Source organism: Molothrus ater, chromosome 3 (genome assembly GCF_012460135.2).
Source record: "Molothrus ater isolate BHLD 08-10-18 breed brown headed cowbird chromosome 3, BPBGC_Mater_1.1, whole genome shotgun sequence".
Classification (NCBI taxonomy): Eukaryota; Metazoa; Chordata; class Aves; order Passeriformes; family Icteridae; genus Molothrus; species Molothrus ater.
Window position 1 is genome coordinate 8,475,326 of NC_050480.2, and position 17,794 is coordinate 8,493,119.

Below are 17,794 nucleotides of genomic sequence, written 5' to 3' on the forward strand. Positions count from 1 at the left end.
ATGAGAATAAAGAACAAAGGATGATGAGGAAAGATTAAAAAAATCGATAAATAAATATCCTGCAGAATTCGAACCCAACAAAGCACACCTTGAGGGATCAAAAAAGGGATGTACACAAACTGAGTGGGAAGGAGAAAGAAACAAAGCTACAGACAACAACATATTGATTCAAGATTGCAGTAAGTAATAATACCATGTTTGGAACAATGTGTTTCTCTGTTAGAGAAAAAAAAAAAACACAGCACCACAGTATATAAACAGGGAAATTAGAAGGGAGACATGAATTTATCAGAAAGAAAGTTAAAGTAACAGTTTGATGACTTATATTTGTCTTGCGCTTGTCCTTGTCACCAAACTTAGTCTTGGTGCATTTGAAAATAGAAGAATAGATAAGGAATGGTCAAACAGGAATGCTGGCATGTAACAGAAGTGTGAGAAATATTTTGTACCATTGTGTATTTCGCTTTAAAAAAAAATTCTGATCTGCAACGATCCAGCTGGTAAAAATATCCACACAAGGACTTGAGACATAAATGAGAACAGAGTAGGAGATGGAGATTTAAGATCAATATCAGACACATTTCAGTGATCCAGAATCATTAATGGAAGCATTTCCCCCTTCTGCAGGAGGAAGGCAGGTACCAAGTTTTCTGTATTGCACAAACACTCAGATGTTGAACTTGAGGGACATGACAATGCTGGGGGAAGGAGTGGGGTGGCAGGCATATTTCAGTTCCAACATGCCTGAGAAAACACAAAGAAGCACATTTACAGAGGCAGGCACAGACAAATCCAGGGCATGCCAAAGTAATGCACACGGAGAAGTCGCACTGAAACATCATCTGCTTACAAACTAGGAGGGATCAATCCCATCACTACCATGCCAGAAAAATTCCCTGCAAGAAGCCTGACTCTGTGCTTGACTAAGGGAGGGATGCATTCCACAATAAGGAATACCAACAGGTAATGCGCTGCAGTTCAAATTTATTTTATGGATTCCTTGTTAAGTGGTTCATTCTGTTGTACTCCCATGCTCTCCCCGAGTCTGGTTACCCCTGGGTTTTACCCTCATGCCATTCCCTGCCCCTTGTTCCAGCTCTTTCCCTGCCTGTCAAGGCAACCCAGCCCCTTATTCCTGAACCTTCTCTGCCACTTTAACCTTGGGCCAATCCCTGTCTAAAACATTCCTTTGGAATTTCCCTACTCCTGGAGGCCCCATTGGCCCTTGGACCCATCCTGTCCACCCTCCTACCCCAAGTGGCCCCAGACACTTGATGGAATCCCCTCATCCCTCTCCTGAGGATTCCCTATTGGTTTGCTGTTTATGTCCACCCCCTGATTTGCATCTGTACAAAACCCCTTGCACGGGAGTGCCCGGGGCTCTTTGGGTATGATCCCTTTACCTGGAACAAACTCTTCTTTGTGGAATTTCAAGATGGAGAGCCTCCTCCTTTCTCCTCTGCCTGGTCCTCCTCCTTACTCCTCTGCCTTGTCGCTGGCTTGAGTCTGGCACCACAGAGCAAATGGCTCTAAAGGTTCTGCCTTTGGTAAATCCCCATCCCGAGGGCAGTTCCCTGTGGATGCCAGCCGGCCAGGGAGAAACAGCAATAGTTTCTCACAATGGCTTGTGAGAATTTTTAAGGAGTGTTTTTTAAGAATTTTTTTTTTTTAGAATTTTTAGAAGAATTTTAAGAAGGTGATAACTTGTTAGTATAAACAATCTGCAAGTGGTGTTTTTCCACCTTGTTCTCCTGTTCTCCTCAAGGATGGTGTGTGAGAAAGATGTTTTCTATTAACTAGCCAATCAAGTAGAATGTATCCTATCAGTCTATAAAAACCAAAGAATTTTTGCAATAAAGCCTTCTTTCCTCCTCTTGCAATTAAGTCTCTGGTCTGTTCTTGTGTCATTCTTGGCTCAAGGGTGACAGTTCCCCACTCCTGGTGTGCCAAGTTCTGAGAGCAAGCCCAGGCTCCGGTAGCCACAGTAATGAATATAAAAATTTGGTAGCAATGAATATAAAAATTTGGCAGCAATGAACATTAAATTTGTTGGGCATATGCTCTGTCACCTTTCTTGTGGGTTCTGACATGCTTTCAGTGTCTCTTTTTCACACAAGCAGGGTTAAAACTGCCCTCTGGTTATGGAAGCGTGGACTCAGCTGTTCAAGGAGGACGTGTCAGTGGATAATTCTGCCCAAACACTGAGATCATCACCCAAGGTTTCTGTCCAAACTACATCAAGCAGTATGAACAAAAACCACTGTCTTGTGTGAGTTCCACTGCTCTGAAGTGCATGGTTCTGTGGCTAAGATTTGATTCATAAAGGTTTAATACAGCCAGTATGTCACTGAAAGTTCAGAAAGGTGTGGAAACTCACAAAACCCAGCAAATACACTGATTTATCTGCCTAGAAAAAGATTTGCAATGTAATATTTCAATGAGACTAGAATAAATAATAATATTTTAGTAAGGCCACTTGTAAACTAAATGTGCTACAGCTAATTACAGTCTGCAGAAACCTGTGTTCTTGGCTTACAGCTTTTGCTCATGCAGTCATCTTTTAGGAAAGGTATAAAAAGAGCAAACAAAAAATCCATTTACCCATAATTGTCCCAATTAAAATTATTCTTTGCCCTAGCAGTGATGCCTTTCCATGACAAGCCACAGGAAATCATACTACAGTAAGTCATCTTTTATGTAATATTTTCTGTTACTAAAGTAAATAACTGTTATATTTGTTTTCATCTCTGCTATGAACAGAACTCTAAATCCTAACTGACAGGCATCACTAGGAGTTGATATGGGAGTCAGCTTTGAAAAAATAGGCTGCTAAACTGTTTACTTGAATATATACTGCATGTAGTTTTGTATTTGGTGAGAACAGTTTTTCAGATGAAAGAAATTAATATTTCATCAGGATAAACAATAAGTGCCAGTCATATTACTTAAATTATATTACTCCAATTACAGTGGTTTTATACTTTAGAGACCTTAAAAGATAACATGACATCATCCCACAGGAATAATACCAGTAAACCTTTAGATAAGGGTATAAATTTTGTAACTGACTACTGAACATGGCTGTTTCTTTGTATGTAACTATGATTTAATATATAATTTGTGCATAACGTAAATGGCTCCAAGCAACTACTAGCAATTCAGGAAAATCATATTTAATGAGTTGTCAAATAAGGCTCACAAAAGCATGCTTCTTCTGATTATTTCTCAAAATTACTTTCCAATATATCTACTCTGATCCTAAACAGAGATTATGCTGTCATGATAAATCTTTTTTTAACCTAGGTAAGTATTATGGTGCCCATCTGATACACAAAATAGGTTATGCTTTTAGTTGCTTATTTCTTTGCTTCACATTAGCTATTTAAATATGAAAACAATGTTCGAAATTATTTTTTAAATTTGCTATTTGAAAAATTGACTAATTTCAAACTAACAAAAAATCAGAAATTTCATTCTATTGTTTGTTGTCTGTTAAGTTAATGTTTGTTCTCTGTTAAGTTCATGTTTAAAAAATGCAAATGGAATGTACAGAAATATCTGAAAACTGTCTGATGAAAAAAAGCCAAGTGACAAGGGCCTTGGGAGAATGGTGCAGTGCCAAAATGCAGCGTCACACGTTCTTTTCCTCAACATCAAATTGCAAGGGAAAAAAGAAATCTGTTACTGTCCAGTCATTATCTGCCACAAAGCCCCTTCATACATTTTTAGGCATCACAGAAAGTACCACCAGGAGAAAAACCTGTGAATAAGCAATTTCTAATTCCAGCAAAATTTGACTCCACTTGTGGTGATGGAAAGAATCACAGCAGGTCAGTGTCAAAAAAAAAAAAAACCCAAACAAACCAGCCCTGCTGCAACTGCTATTGCCCATTACTGCTGCTGCTGAGAATCCCAAGAGTTTTAGCAGGGATTGCACTGATTGCCCTCACAGAGGAAACACAAGCCCTCCTGAAGAGCCTACAAACTGCCAACAAGGTGATAGGGAATAGGTCAATGAAAGGAAGCAAGATAAAAGGACAAGGATGGCTTTGCACAGAGCCTGATGGCCACAGCTCACCAGCTCTCTGGGATTTTATGAGAATTTGTACATGCTTAACTTTTACTGTGAATTTCCATTACAAGAATGTGCTATTCAAATAACGACAAACTTCTTAAATACTTGACTCTGCACAGTTGAGATGTGCATGCAAATAAGAATCCCTCTAGTCTACTTTTATTATTTTTTAATTCTCTTTCAATCCCAATGAAGTACAATTTCCTCTGCACAGAAACATCAAACATTTTCCTCCTCTACATTTTATGATGTAGACTTTGCAGCAATCCCTGGCTTTTATGAGCTGTCTCATGTAATGAACATTGTGGTCCACTGTGTGACAGATCTGTACTTTATCCTTCCCTAATGAGACAGTTCTCCAATTATTGAGCCAACAGGCAGTGTTTGTCTAGAAAGTTTCACCCTTTTAAGCACAGAATTCCCAGAGGGTGATTGGCAAATTATCACACATTAAACCCATCACATACACAAACTTGCAGAATTTATTCCTGAGCAAGTAATTCCCTTTCTTCCCCCACCAGTTCAGGATGTTTTTTTCAGTGTTCAGTCAGTGTTTCATTAAACCCCCCCCAAAAATAATTCACCTTTCTCCCTCTTGTCATCACAAAGATCACCATGTTGCAGAACAGCTACAAGAGCAACACCACAGAACAACAAAATGGAGAACTGAGACTGCCTGGTAATGCAGCTTATTAAACCAACACAGTTATTTCTTTATACCATCAGACAGTTTGTGGTTGAAGATGATCCAGGTGGGTAAAAGGGTTATATTGGTCTTTGTCCTCTGTTAATGCCCCTTGGTGCAGTATCAGAGCCCCAGCATCCTGAGTTTCATCTCCTGGCAGAGGTTCAAGCACTTGCTCAGTTTTTGGGGCTGTTCCTCTCCCTGTCTGTACTTAAAACACTTCTGAACACCTAAGCTAAGGCGCTCACCACTAAGGGGGGTGTGGCTATTCCTATGCAGGAAGCATCACAGACATACTCCACTACAAACTTTAACAAAAGGAAGAATCACATCGGGTCACAGCATCATCACTGTTACAACAAATAATTTCTGTGTGGTGCCTTGCTCTAAAACATACTCACAACTGATCACTGTATGCCTCTGAGCTGCTTCTGCCACTCTTAGCCACAGTAAGCAAACACTCTCATACATTTCAAGCAACAAATCAAACAAAGCCACCCGCTCCTAGGAAATACATACTGCATATATAACCAGACAGGCAGAATCAAAATTTAAATGCTGGTGATGCCTCACCTGCACATGCTGGTAGAGCCACAACTTTCCTAAGCAGTTTTCCCAATGTTTTACCAACCTTCCATTACGGAAATTTCTTACAATCTCAAATCTAAATATTCAATGCTGTAATTTCAGTCTGTTCTCTTGTCCTGTCCCTAGCCAACAATCTACTTTTACTCCTCAATACCTTTTTATGTGTTAGGGGTTTTTTATCTTCTTCTCATCTTTGGTCTCCTCTACTCTGTGTTTAAAATCCTTTCTCTTTCACGCTACTTTTGGTGTGTTTCTAACTCCATTTCTGGCTGAGACACTGTCTTCCCCCACTGGACACAGCAGCACAACAGGTAACCTCACAATTTTTCCTGTTTAATTGTCACTCAATAGCTGCTCCTTTCTTGGTTTTCCCATAACAGGATTGTAAGGTTGTCAACACCAGTGCATGATCCACTACAAACTTCAGCTTATTCTCTGAGGAATCTCTGCCCAGTGCTTCAATCATTCCTCAGCCTTTCTCAACTGAATGAGCATCTCTGTTTAGGTGTAGCAATTTACACTCCATCTCTCTGAATAAATTTCATTTAATGAAACCCTTATTGAAGAAAAAGGGCTGCAATTCAATCTACCAAGATAATTTTGGAATAAATGGTTGGGAGCACAAAACAAAGCAGCAGATTCACCTTTGATTAAGAAAAGTATGGCCAACTATAATAATTTCTGGAACCGTAGGGAAAGATCACAACCTCCTCATTTGATGCCAACATGATGATTAAGCAAACTGAAAAACTTGAAGTCGTAGATTAATTTTAAGGGTATTATCTGGAAAATAGCTAAAAGAAGAAAGCTAAAAAGGGAAAAAATAAAAGAGGAAGGCTAAGCTGGAGAGAAAACTGAGTCTGAAAACATAACATCAGTCATATTACTAGCTTACAAGTTAAACAAGTGTTTCAAAGAAACAAATTAAGTGGATTTATGATACTGTGGAAATTTTCTTTCCAAAGCAACTCTTCTGATTGATGGACATGAATCTATATCAGAAAACAAGATGATAAAATCAATCTTTAGGAATTTCAGACTTTTAACTCATTGCTATGGCAACATTCTCAGCAAGAAATAAGTTTTGTTGGAAATAGCAAAAAAAAAAATCACTTAACTTTTCCCTAAAACATAACTCTACAACACAAGAGAGCAAGAAAGGTAAAGGCAAGAGTGTAAACCAAACTGTTAGACCAATACACAACAGTGCACCTTTTTAAGCATCTTCCTACAATTCAAATAAAATTCCTCTTTCATTAATTTTATAATTTATGACAGGAAGAGTTGAAAACACACTGGATTTGAAACAGATACTGAAAATTTCAGTCTGTGAGTTATAATTGAAGATTCAGGCATCACAAAGGCTAAACGTGTTTCTACTCAAATGAAGCTCAATTAAATTGTGCAGCCTAGCAGAAGTACAGCTTCCTTTTGAAAGTGGATACAAATACCAAGGATATTGGTGCATACCTATTTTAAAAATCCCTAATTACAGGTGGAGACAAATATTTTAGACAATGAAAAAAAATTTGTTTCTTTCTTAAGTTCTATAAACAGGTAGTGGCAGGTACCTTTCCTGAGGTATTTTTATATGCTGCTCTGAATAATTATTAAGTGTTTCTGTACAAACAAGTTATATTAGTACTTGTATTAACTTTGCCAATCACAGACAAAATATAATTACATGATCTTTGTTTAAAAAACATCTAAAAAATGGTAAGAGTTGAAATTCCCTGTAGATTAACTTAATTATAAAGGAATGAAATATTTCTCTAAGGAAGCCTCAAATAATACTCTTAATTTTAAAGCCCCTGCAAATGCACAGCTAGTATCATGCATTGTGCACAGTGACTGAAGACCCCAGGAACGGAGGCAAAACATGGATTTCAAAAAGCACCTCCTGATCCTATTTAACGTACTTTTGTGAAAAAGCTCCCCAAAAAAATGCAGCATAAGCTGTGTGCACAGGAGGGACACGCTTTATTCAGAGCCCAAAGACACAACCTACTCTCCCAGGAATATCCCATCATTACAGGTCACCGGCCATCCTACCTACCACCCAGCAATGGCTTTTCCACTCGACCTGGTGATGAGCAAATCAGCCCTTGAATAGGCCCTCTTCTCACTGCTGAGCTATTTCTAGATGCCCTTTTGCCTTTTCATGTACTTCAGACAGGAGCAGCAGTGTGGCTGTTCTGAGAAGTCCAGCTAAGAGGTTTTCCCTGGAGCAGAACAACTTTCTGCATTCACAGCACAGAAAGAGACAGATCTTTTTGGTGTGGTGTTGTTTTTGGTTTTTTTTAATGCCACATCAAACTAAACTAGTAAGGCTCAAGAACAACATGAACTCTTCCCTACCTGACTCTAGGGGAAAAGAAAAAAATCTGTATTTAGCATATAATGTTGCTAATACATTAGTTGGTGATAAGCAGAGCTCCTTCTGGAACTCAAAAAGCCACATTCTTAGAGGATTTCCTCCTGCCCCCTTTGGTCCCCTGTAATTCTCCCTCGAGGTGGAGGTCAGAGGGTGCAGGCTAAAGAAAAAAGCCTCTTGCTAAAGCTTCACAATTCACCCCCTGCCAACATGAAGAGTTCCTGCAGGCTGCAATTCCAAGCACAGTCCTGAACAACAGCAGAGTTGTAGTCCCAAATAGAACTCCATTTCCTTAACCATTGTGGAGGAAGCCTGGCCTGCCTTCTGAGTGAGGGACCAGCACCAACTTCCCTTCTCTGCAAACACACTGCAGCTCTTTTGGCTTGGACCCCACCCACAGCAACAGACACCATCTTTTTTTTTAATTCTCTGTGCAGTTCATAACATCTAACTGCAATCTGACTGACAGCAATTAATTGAAATTTTTTCAAACCACAAGTGAAGTCTGAATAAAATAGGTGGCAGGGAAGTGTTTGATGTTCAGAAAGCTTCCAGGGTATCAGATGGCTTCAAAGAAGTGCATGCAAAGAAAAGCAGGATGAGAGGTCCCATGAAAAACTTAGAGCACACAGAGTAAATAATTTCAAAGACTGTGTAAACAGGGGACCAATTTAAAATCTGAAAACAGTGATTACAACTGCCCCAGTCTGCCTGATAACCTTACTCTTAATTGGGCTGTAAGGCTCTCTTATTTAGAAAACCAGTACAGAAAACCAGGGGAGGAAAAGCACCTATTAGACTGTTTTTTACTATATCTTCTTTCATTAAAGATTTGGTGCCTGTAATGTATTTCCAGTGTTTCAGGCAGCAGAGATTCAATTGATGCACAACAGCAATCCTTAGTACTGTGCAAAATCAACATACAAATTTTTTACTATTAAGAGATTATTCTGAACATTTAATAAAATTAATTTGCTCAAACACCAGCTATTTACTCTCTTTGAGTTGCCTTGAATATTTTTTTCTCCCATTCAGCTGTACCAACTTAAGTGGAGATAAACAAAAACCCGTCTCAAGTATCCTCTTTCACCAGACAGAGGATTATATAAATAAGACTCATCCAAGACAAAAGGTTCACCCTGACCACACAAATAGTCAGACAGCAGCACAAGTGTCCTAGAGGGAGCACAGCTACACAAACAAGTGCTGAGGAAAAAGCAACACGTGGATTTGGAAATGCAAGATAACAAGGACACACACTAACACAAAATTCAGTAACCTAGAAGGCAGATGGAGTGGATGACCTGAGAGAGGCTGACTCTGTACAAAATAGCTGATATGGCATTTGAAACCTCATATTGAATATAAAATGTTTCCGGAAGCAGGCTCAGGAGACAATTGTCAGGGGCTGTGTGATTTCCCTGAGCAATCCTGAGGATGATCAAATTTGTTCCTGAGGCTTTTCTTCCTGCCTTAATGTCCATGCAGATCCTCACCCACAGCTGGGCTGCTGCTGGATTGTGAACCTTGGCAATCGCTCTGATGGGCATTTCATCACATTCCCTCATCTCATTTTCAGTTGTACCCATCTTTCTTTTTTCTTTAGATATGAAGATGATAACATGTTCAGATGAGATATCAGTGCTCCCTTAGGAGTTAGCCAGAGTTGCTGTCATCCATGCCTGGACACCTTGGATGTGAAAGCAGCCTAAATTACTACCAGCTCCACCATGTAATTGCCCTGATACCACACACACAATGATATTGTCCTCTCCTCTCCTCCATAAAGCTGCATCTCAGAATTTACACAGTATTTCAAGGCAATTGCTTCCCTTCCTCAGTGTGTTAAACAACTATATACACATATGTATAAGAGAGTTTGGGTCTGTTTTGAATACTATTCCTGTTCTCCCCAGTCCACTTTGAGCTGCAATACACTCTCTATGGCATCCATCATTTCTCCAGAGGCAGGTCAACAATATCTATCAGTGAAACAAGAAACTGCTTTAAGTACATCTAATTTGAGACTTATTATTCAAGACCATTTCCTCATTGTGCTGGTTTTCTGACACACTTTGACTATTTGTGAACTGGGTTTTATTTCCCCACCACATGCTACTCCATCATTTCCTGTGCTGAGCTCCACTGTAGCTGTCAGCTACATTTCTGACCTCTCCTCCATTGCAACAAAGGCAGAAACTCCCTTCTGGTACTGGAGTGGATGCTGATGAGGTAATATTCAGTCTCTCATCAATTGTTACTATATATCTCTGTCCTTTTCTAGGGCTTGCAATGCTGCCTATTGTAGTATCATTTGTAAATGTAATTAATGAGGTGTTTATGTACTCTTCAAAAATCATTAAGTTGTTAAATTAAACTGCATTTAGTGGTGCACCCTGAGTCACCCTGCATGCTTTGGTCCAGCTCAGTATGCTGCCATTCATCATCACCCTCTATTCATAATGCCTCCAGCAATTCTAGCTCCTTCGACACAATTCATGTTCAAAGTACTTCCAATTGTGGTGGGGCTTTTTCCTCTTTTTGCAGTCATTTCTAGATTTGTCCTTTCTGTTTTTGAAGGTAACAGATCCGCGCTGTTACAATCTAATGTCTTCCTGCTTCCTTCTCAATCATTACAATTACTGATGCTCGCTGATTTAGGTAATTCTTTTAGCATACTGCAACTTGCTATCACCAATAGCTATTTATTTATGTGTCATTAACATGGCTTTTCCTCCTTTTACTCATTATCTACTTTAAAAATCCTTGGTTTTCTCTTTCACATACTTACTTCATCTTCTTGTTAAAGAGGCAATCAAAATAGGCCATCCATCAGCACAGCTGATTTTCTCTTCCTATTTTTACACAGGTAAACTTCTTTCCCCCCAGTTTTTGTCCGTCTTCTTCATACTGCAAATATTTCTGTTGCCATAACCCAATTGACACTCAAATGTTGTCTGTTTGAGTCAATTTGAATCCTTTGCTCACTCTGTCAGGTCTCTGCAAGCCTCAGAAATCTGTGGATATTTTAAATCACTTTCTTCTCCTTCCCTCTACACCTACAGTACTGGATCTTGTGAAACCCACTTACAACTTGGCATTCCTCTCCTCCAGACTCACAGTAAACTACTGCTCCCTAATTGAATGAATTATACATCTTACTTTTCTCCAGGCTTGGTTTGGTCATTAGGACAGACACTCAAGCAGCCTTCACTTCCCAAGGCATCACTGAAATCACTGGCCTTAGGGCTTTTCAGAGCAGTCCATGATCTGTCATGTGGCCTTTAAAATCCATATTGCTTGCTAAGCTTCCAAATGCTGCCATGAATGAATGGCTCTTGGCTCCTGTTCAGCTTGTGCAGCTGTGTTCTGCAAGTCCGGGTGCTGAGCATTTTTTATCTCAAACAGGTGCACAGGCAACAGCTCTTAACCAGCAAGGAAATAACCTGTGTATGATTTCTCCTGTGGTTGTCTTTTCTCATCAAAACACCAGGCCAAGTTTCACAAAATATCAGGCTAGTTTTCATGAAATATCAGGCTAGTTTTCATGAGTACAATCCCATTTTATTATTCCATGTTAAACACCATGCTACCACCTAGAATGTCCTAAAAATTACAGACTCTCGACAGACACAAGCATTGCCTGCATTGACCAATGCCCACTAAAGTTTTTCCTTTGTTATTTCAATACTCTTTTTTACACCCTTTCATAATTATTATTCTATTTTCGTTTTCCCACATTGCATTAGCAACTTTATTCAAACTAACCTGAATGCCCTAAAAGCCTGTAATTGCCCAGAGCAGGCAGAAACAAGGATAGATGTAGGAACAACTGCAATGAGAATTGCATGAACATCCTTTGGTGTTTAAACAATCCAGAGAGGGGTTCAACACATGCCCACCCAACCCAAGGCTGTTTTCAGCTCTAATTTTTATGCCTAGAATTAAAAAAAACCAAACCAAACAAACCTCAAACCCACCAAAGAAAACAGACCCCACAATGGTTTGTATAATGGCAGAAAGAGGGCCTGCTGGGAACCATTTTGAGAAGCAGAGAGAGGATGTCATGAGCACAAAAAGTGTTCAAGAGCAGAGCTCTCACCAAAGAGAAAGAAATAAATGATATTCATCAGGTCTCACTCTGAAGGGCACATCTGACTTCAGTTCAAAGCCCTACAAACTGTCCTGCCCTTCTCCCCAAAAAGCTTTATCTTCCATTTGTGGTATTTCAGTGTTAATAACTTCCTCTTACTGAATATTACATCTTCATATAATACCATTGGTTCAGCTTACATTTTTTTAAGATTGTGAGTATGTTTGCATTCTAAGTTGCCAAAAATATGTGCTATCATATAACCAGCCAAAATGACCCCAAAGGTGTGAAGTCAGGCTCAGAAGGCAAATTCTTTCTCAAACCTACAAGGAACTAAGCCATGCATATGTGAAGACTTAAGCTGCAACCGTGTCAGCTACAGAATTAAAGCTCTGGAGCTGGAGAGGGAAAAGCTCCTTTCCTCTGTGGCCTTTGAAAATTTGGCACTTTGAGGTAAAACACTGTACTATGCATTTCAAGTTCAATGAACTTTATATTTCAATGAAATATCACATAAATAGGCTATTTTATGATAGATTTTGGTGAGAGGGTGCTAAAACCAGTAACAATTGACCAATACCCTTATTTTTAGGAAGAACTATTAATAGGTAGAATAAGCAACACATTAATCACTTCTCAGCTATTTAAGACGCTACACTGCATGCAGTTATCCTCCTGACCAGTGAGCTTCTTAGGGTTTTTTAAATAAATAATACAGTATAAGAATGAGCCATGGGATCAGCTTCCTCCCTTCTTCAGTGAGACAGCTGCTTGTACTCCTACTACCAAGCACTTTCCCCAACTCCTAAAATAAGCTTAGCCCTTTCATCCAGCAATTGTTTTGGCCAAATAATGTTTAATTTTTTGGGCTCTCATAGCACGAAGAGCAAGAAATGTATCTGGAAGCTTACAATCATAATTATTCTACATCAAGGAAAGAAAGATCCAAACTAGAAAGAACAATAATGTGCTCTCCCACAATACTTACAATTGATCTGATGTTGTATTCTTTTGCCAGTTTCAGAGAGGATTTATAGCAACTTGCTAAGTTTGCTTTATGATCGTCAGTGAGATGGCCTCTTGCAATTGGCCCAACAGTATGGATCACATCTGCAGTGAATAAAAAAAGATGATAAAGAAGCATTAAAGATGCTACTGTGTCACACAACAATTCAATCTGGTATTATAGCTACACACAAAGGTAGAAATAACAATGTAAACAAATGTATTTAACCAGAAAACACATCATAATCTGCATGTCCAATAATTAAACACTAATCAGCAAAGGTTAAATTTTGAAGGATTTGCACTAAAGGAGAACATGAGAAAGATACAGGGAATGCTTGTTACATGTCTACAGCAATGCACACACTGGAGAGATGAAATGTTTGCACAAATCCTCTAAATCTTAAGGCCTCTACAGCTGTAAATACTGTAGAACTTTGAAACAGTTGTTCTCACTCCTCAAAGCCCACTCACTGGGAAAGTTCACCATACAGAGCCTCAGCATTGCTGGTGATACACAGGTCATCTTTGCTTTTCCTCAGTAACCATTTGAGAAGAAGAAAAGTTGAGACTTAGGAATGTGTTGGTTATTCAAAAAACATGCCTTCCTCTCACAACAGACCAGATGGAGATGCCATGCAGTAAAACAAAATATTCTCTTTGAAGAAATTTATAACGAGCAAAAAGAGAAAGCACAGTCATCTTAGGTATGATGCCTTCGGACTCATCAAAATCTGATGCTGCAATCAATCAAAGTCTCTAAAGTGCTGAAAGAAAAATGAATTTAGGAGCCTGGAGTAAAAAAGCATTGAAAAGATACCTACAAATTAATAGGTACCATGATTTTTTTATCTCCCCCTTCCTAGTCCCCCAACCGTTATGAAGCACATTTACTTTTTACACATCATTCTTCCATAGTACATGTGAGCATAATAAAATGAGCTATGGTGGCAGAAGTATTTTTTTTTCCTTTCTTTATAATTTCCTACAATGCATAGCAGAAATAAACAGTGGCACTATTTTATTTTCTTTTTTCAGTGTTGCACTAACAGGGATTAGGCCAACACTTTCAACTGCAGTACTGCTGGTCCCCTTTTAGGTTGTGTTTCTGTCCCATGTGGGTCAGGTTTCCAACCAACATCTGCTGTTGCTACACTCCAGAATATTTTAATTTACTCACAAATCCTACTGAATTAACACCATTATTCTTTGTCCAAGCTGGTTTTGATGATTTTCATCCAACAAATGCCAAAGCATAAGAGAAAATGGACAAAATAACATTAAAATGCACACTGTCTTTTTTTATTAATTCAGACATCATCTGTCTGCTCTCTGCTATTTAAAAGGTGGCTTTTAGGCTGAGCTCTGTTCTGAAAAATTCAAAATCTTTTCTATTCTTTGGCCACAAAGTGTTGATAAATCAGGAAATAAAAGCACATCTGATTCCCAGTGCCCAGAAACACTGAGGAATCCACTGTGATGGGAACTGAAACCTATAACAGCTAAACTTTCCAACAGCTACAGAAAACCTCCCTCCTGTGAAGTAAATAAAAGGTTGAGAACTCTTCTTTCCATTTTGATCACAGTAATTTTCTCCAGTTGTGGGAACAAGATGGACAGGTTGGATAATTTCTGTTGAATGCCACAGCTGCCAGATAGTGACTCCAGAGAACCCTCCCTACCACTGAACCTTCAACAGGTGTTGAGTTTTTGTCCACTGACAAGGGGGATGACAGCAGGACACTAAAACAACCTATCAGCTCAGAAAAGAGTTATACTCCTACGTGGTTTTTAGCTACTATCATAAACTGAGAGCTATTAACAAAGGACTTGAAAAAAGGATAGAGCTAGTTTAAAATTTGCTTCTGTGTGCAGAGATAAGGTTATGTGAATACTTCTATTACCAAAGACTAATTTCTGTTCATGACTACAGCAGTTTCCTGGAGGTTGGAACTTTCCAAGGAATATTTCTATTTGGAAGTTCTGGCAACTTCAGAGAAAAGGAAAAAAAAAAAACAAAACTTCTTGACTTTTTTTCCTTGTTTTTTATTTTACAACAGGTGAACTTCGATTATGAGGCCAGAGACATGATTTAACAGTGGACTTGGCAGCATGGGTTACTGGAGGTACTCAATGACCTTAAAGGTCTTCTCCAGCCTAAATGATTCTATCATTCTACAGGGAAAGGAAAATACTCATGAATCTCAAGGCAGTCAAGTTCCCTACACATTTACAGACACCAAGATCAGAGTTATCATGATGAATTTCGAATTCACAAAACCCAGCAGCCAACAAGCAAATCAAGGAACAACTATAAAACCAACTTTAAAAGAATGTGTAAAGGATTAAGAAGAAAAGAATCATAAACGTTTCCCTCTTTCAGCTAAGGCTGAGTTTCCTGCATTTCAATGTCTGGCTCCTTGAAAGCTGAAGATAATGGCTTAAATTATTCATTTATTAATTAAAGGCAAGAAGGAGTTTTGGGGAACAGACCAAGTACCAAATTCTTGCCAGAGTCCTCCTGTATAAAACTCCCACAGTATAATTTCTAGATGAATTTCACTCACCAAATCTTTAGCTCCATTCCTTTAGTCTTTCATTATTAAACACTAGTTTAATAATGCTAGTTTTGCTCAATAAATGCAAAATGTTTTTGTCATCTTTTTTTCAGAACTTCCCAATTTAGCATTTTCATAGCAACTCATCAGTAATCCTGTATTGCTGTACCAGACACTTCACATAAATAAGTAACCTTTAATGAAGTTATTAGCTTTTATGTTTAAATTTTTCCAAGTCCATCATAGGTGGTTCTTTAGCCAGGACCCAAAAGATGGTTATGAATTGAATAGGCCCTGACCAACTCAATCTAATGGGAGGCTTCCTATGGCAGGGGCTTTGGAATTAAATGATGTTTAAGGTCGCTTCCAACCCAAAGCATTCTGTGATTCTATGAACTGGTTTATAAAAAATATCACAACTATTGTAACTGTTCATAGCATATTATTGGCAAAGAAATGCTTTTCTTGGGCACATTATTATACTGAAACACTTGATAAAGATTGTATTAGCAGAGCAGCATTACTAATATGCCAGTGCTTTATGGTCAGCAGACAAACAGGGAAGTAAAAATTATATTGTTGTACATGGTCAATAAAATCAGTGTATACATACATTTCCTAAACTACATAGGAAACTACAAAAACTACAACTACAGTAAGGTCAACTACATTGAGCTTATTCTGCTTAAGCTATTCCGAAATACTTTAAGTTTGCAGGTGGGCAAAACCCTTTGAGATTATACAGGGATAAAGGAAACAAACCAGAAAACAAAACAGCTCTTCCCCCTCCTTCAGCCCACACAGTTGCTACCTGAGAATCAGACTTCACAGGCTGAAGCAGAACCATTTATTTTTAATACATCAACAAAGACTGTCAAACTTTAAGCTTGTCTGTCCCAATAGTTTCCTTTCTGCTCACATTTTATCCCTTGCAGAAAGCAGCAGAATGGAGGAGTATGTGCCACAGGGGAGGTCTACAGATGTTTGTCCACAAGAAAATTCAGGACAGAACTGCTGCCCTGCTGTTCTAGCTGGCACCTTCCACACCCAGCCAGAACAAGGATCCACCCTGGGGAAGAGCGTGGGCCTTCTGAAGGAAAACACAACAGTAAAGGATTGCCACAGGACAGATAAAAAGGAATGAATTTCATCAGAAAAGGCAAAACAACTGCAGCAGCAAGGCAGGTGGGAGCACCAGCTGTGGGGATGGGCATTACCATGGTCTGAAGGTACATTATGGACAAATGGCATGACACAGAAAAGATCACCTAAAGACTTTTAAATTGGGGAAAATGTAGAGAAACTCAAAAAATATTTAGCTTGGCTGGAAAAGCTGGCTCCTGTTTGCTCTTGTGGAGTCTGGACCCTTTGGGGTCCAAGCGCTTCTCAGTGAGGTCAAACAGGAGTAAGGGATGCAAACATTTCCCAAACACCAAATCATGTTTTTTTGTCTTCAAAAGAAGGTAAACAGGTCAAAAAGGGAATGGTCATCACTCAGAGAATGCCAGAATACCCATTTGTAGTATTTTAACTTTTATGTCAAAAGAAGCTGCCAGCACTGCTGTGGAGTTGCTGATTTACTGTGGTCACTCTTCCAGCCAAGCACACTGATAGGAAACTTCATTAAAAAGAAAGCTGCAATCCATGGGTCCATAAATCACTGTGTGTACACAAAGCAGAGATGTTTGCTTACATTTTTAATAGGCATTGAGGTGGAGAGCCCCCAAGGAAGGTGTATCCTTATCTGGGATTCAGCCCACAACAATGGATCAAACTGCTTTTAATGCTAATGAAGCTGTTGGTTTAAAACAGTGTTCATAAGGAGGTATTTCAGAAATGAAACTACAACTGCTGTAGAGTACAAACTTTATGCATAAGAAGGCAAATGAGGCTTATTTTCTCAGGTTTTTTTCTTAAAAAAGTCCATCCATACACCTTAACTTGCTGTGTTCTCACCCAAGTTTTTAACTGTACTGCTATGAAAAAAGGGCAGGGCAGTGTGGGCAAGGATGAAACATGATTTCCAGTTGAAAAGGGTGAAAAGAAGTGACTGCTCTCCAAAAACCCACCTGGAGGACTGACCTAAATGAATCACAATGTAATTTACTCTTCCCTTGTTCTTTGAAAACGTGACATTGGATGGCAAAAATATTAGCACAGTGAGTTTTTCCAAGCGACTAAAAAAGTACAAGTAAGTTTCTCTCATTCCTTCCCTTACAGATGTGAGTGTGGTGCGTTCACACTGCTAATGAACCACAGCCATAATCAGTTACATATTTTTTCTCTCATTCACCCCATTTTTACACATTCATAGCCATAATCAGCCCATCCACCCAACTGCATAACAAAGTTGGACCCTGTCAATCACAGGGGGAAGCAGATGAATTTCAAAAAGGGAAGGTGCTGCAACTGCATG

The 17,794-nt window shown here is 39.0% G+C and overlaps 1 protein-coding gene across 4 annotated transcripts in view; it reads right to left on the reverse strand.

The window, feature by feature from the left end:
* Nucleotides 1-17,794, reverse strand: part of MACROD2 (mono-ADP ribosylhydrolase 2) — an 851,816-nt gene that overhangs the window by 341,685 nt on the left and 492,337 nt on the right. For all 4 annotated transcript variants that reach the window (XM_036379362.2, XM_054514164.1, XM_036379361.2 and 1 more), the window contains exon 6: nucleotides 12,804-12,925. In XM_036379362.2, coding sequence (XP_036235255.1) covers nucleotides 12,804-12,925 — 122 coding nt within the window. The remainder of the gene's footprint in view (nucleotides 1-12,803; nucleotides 12,926-17,794) is intronic.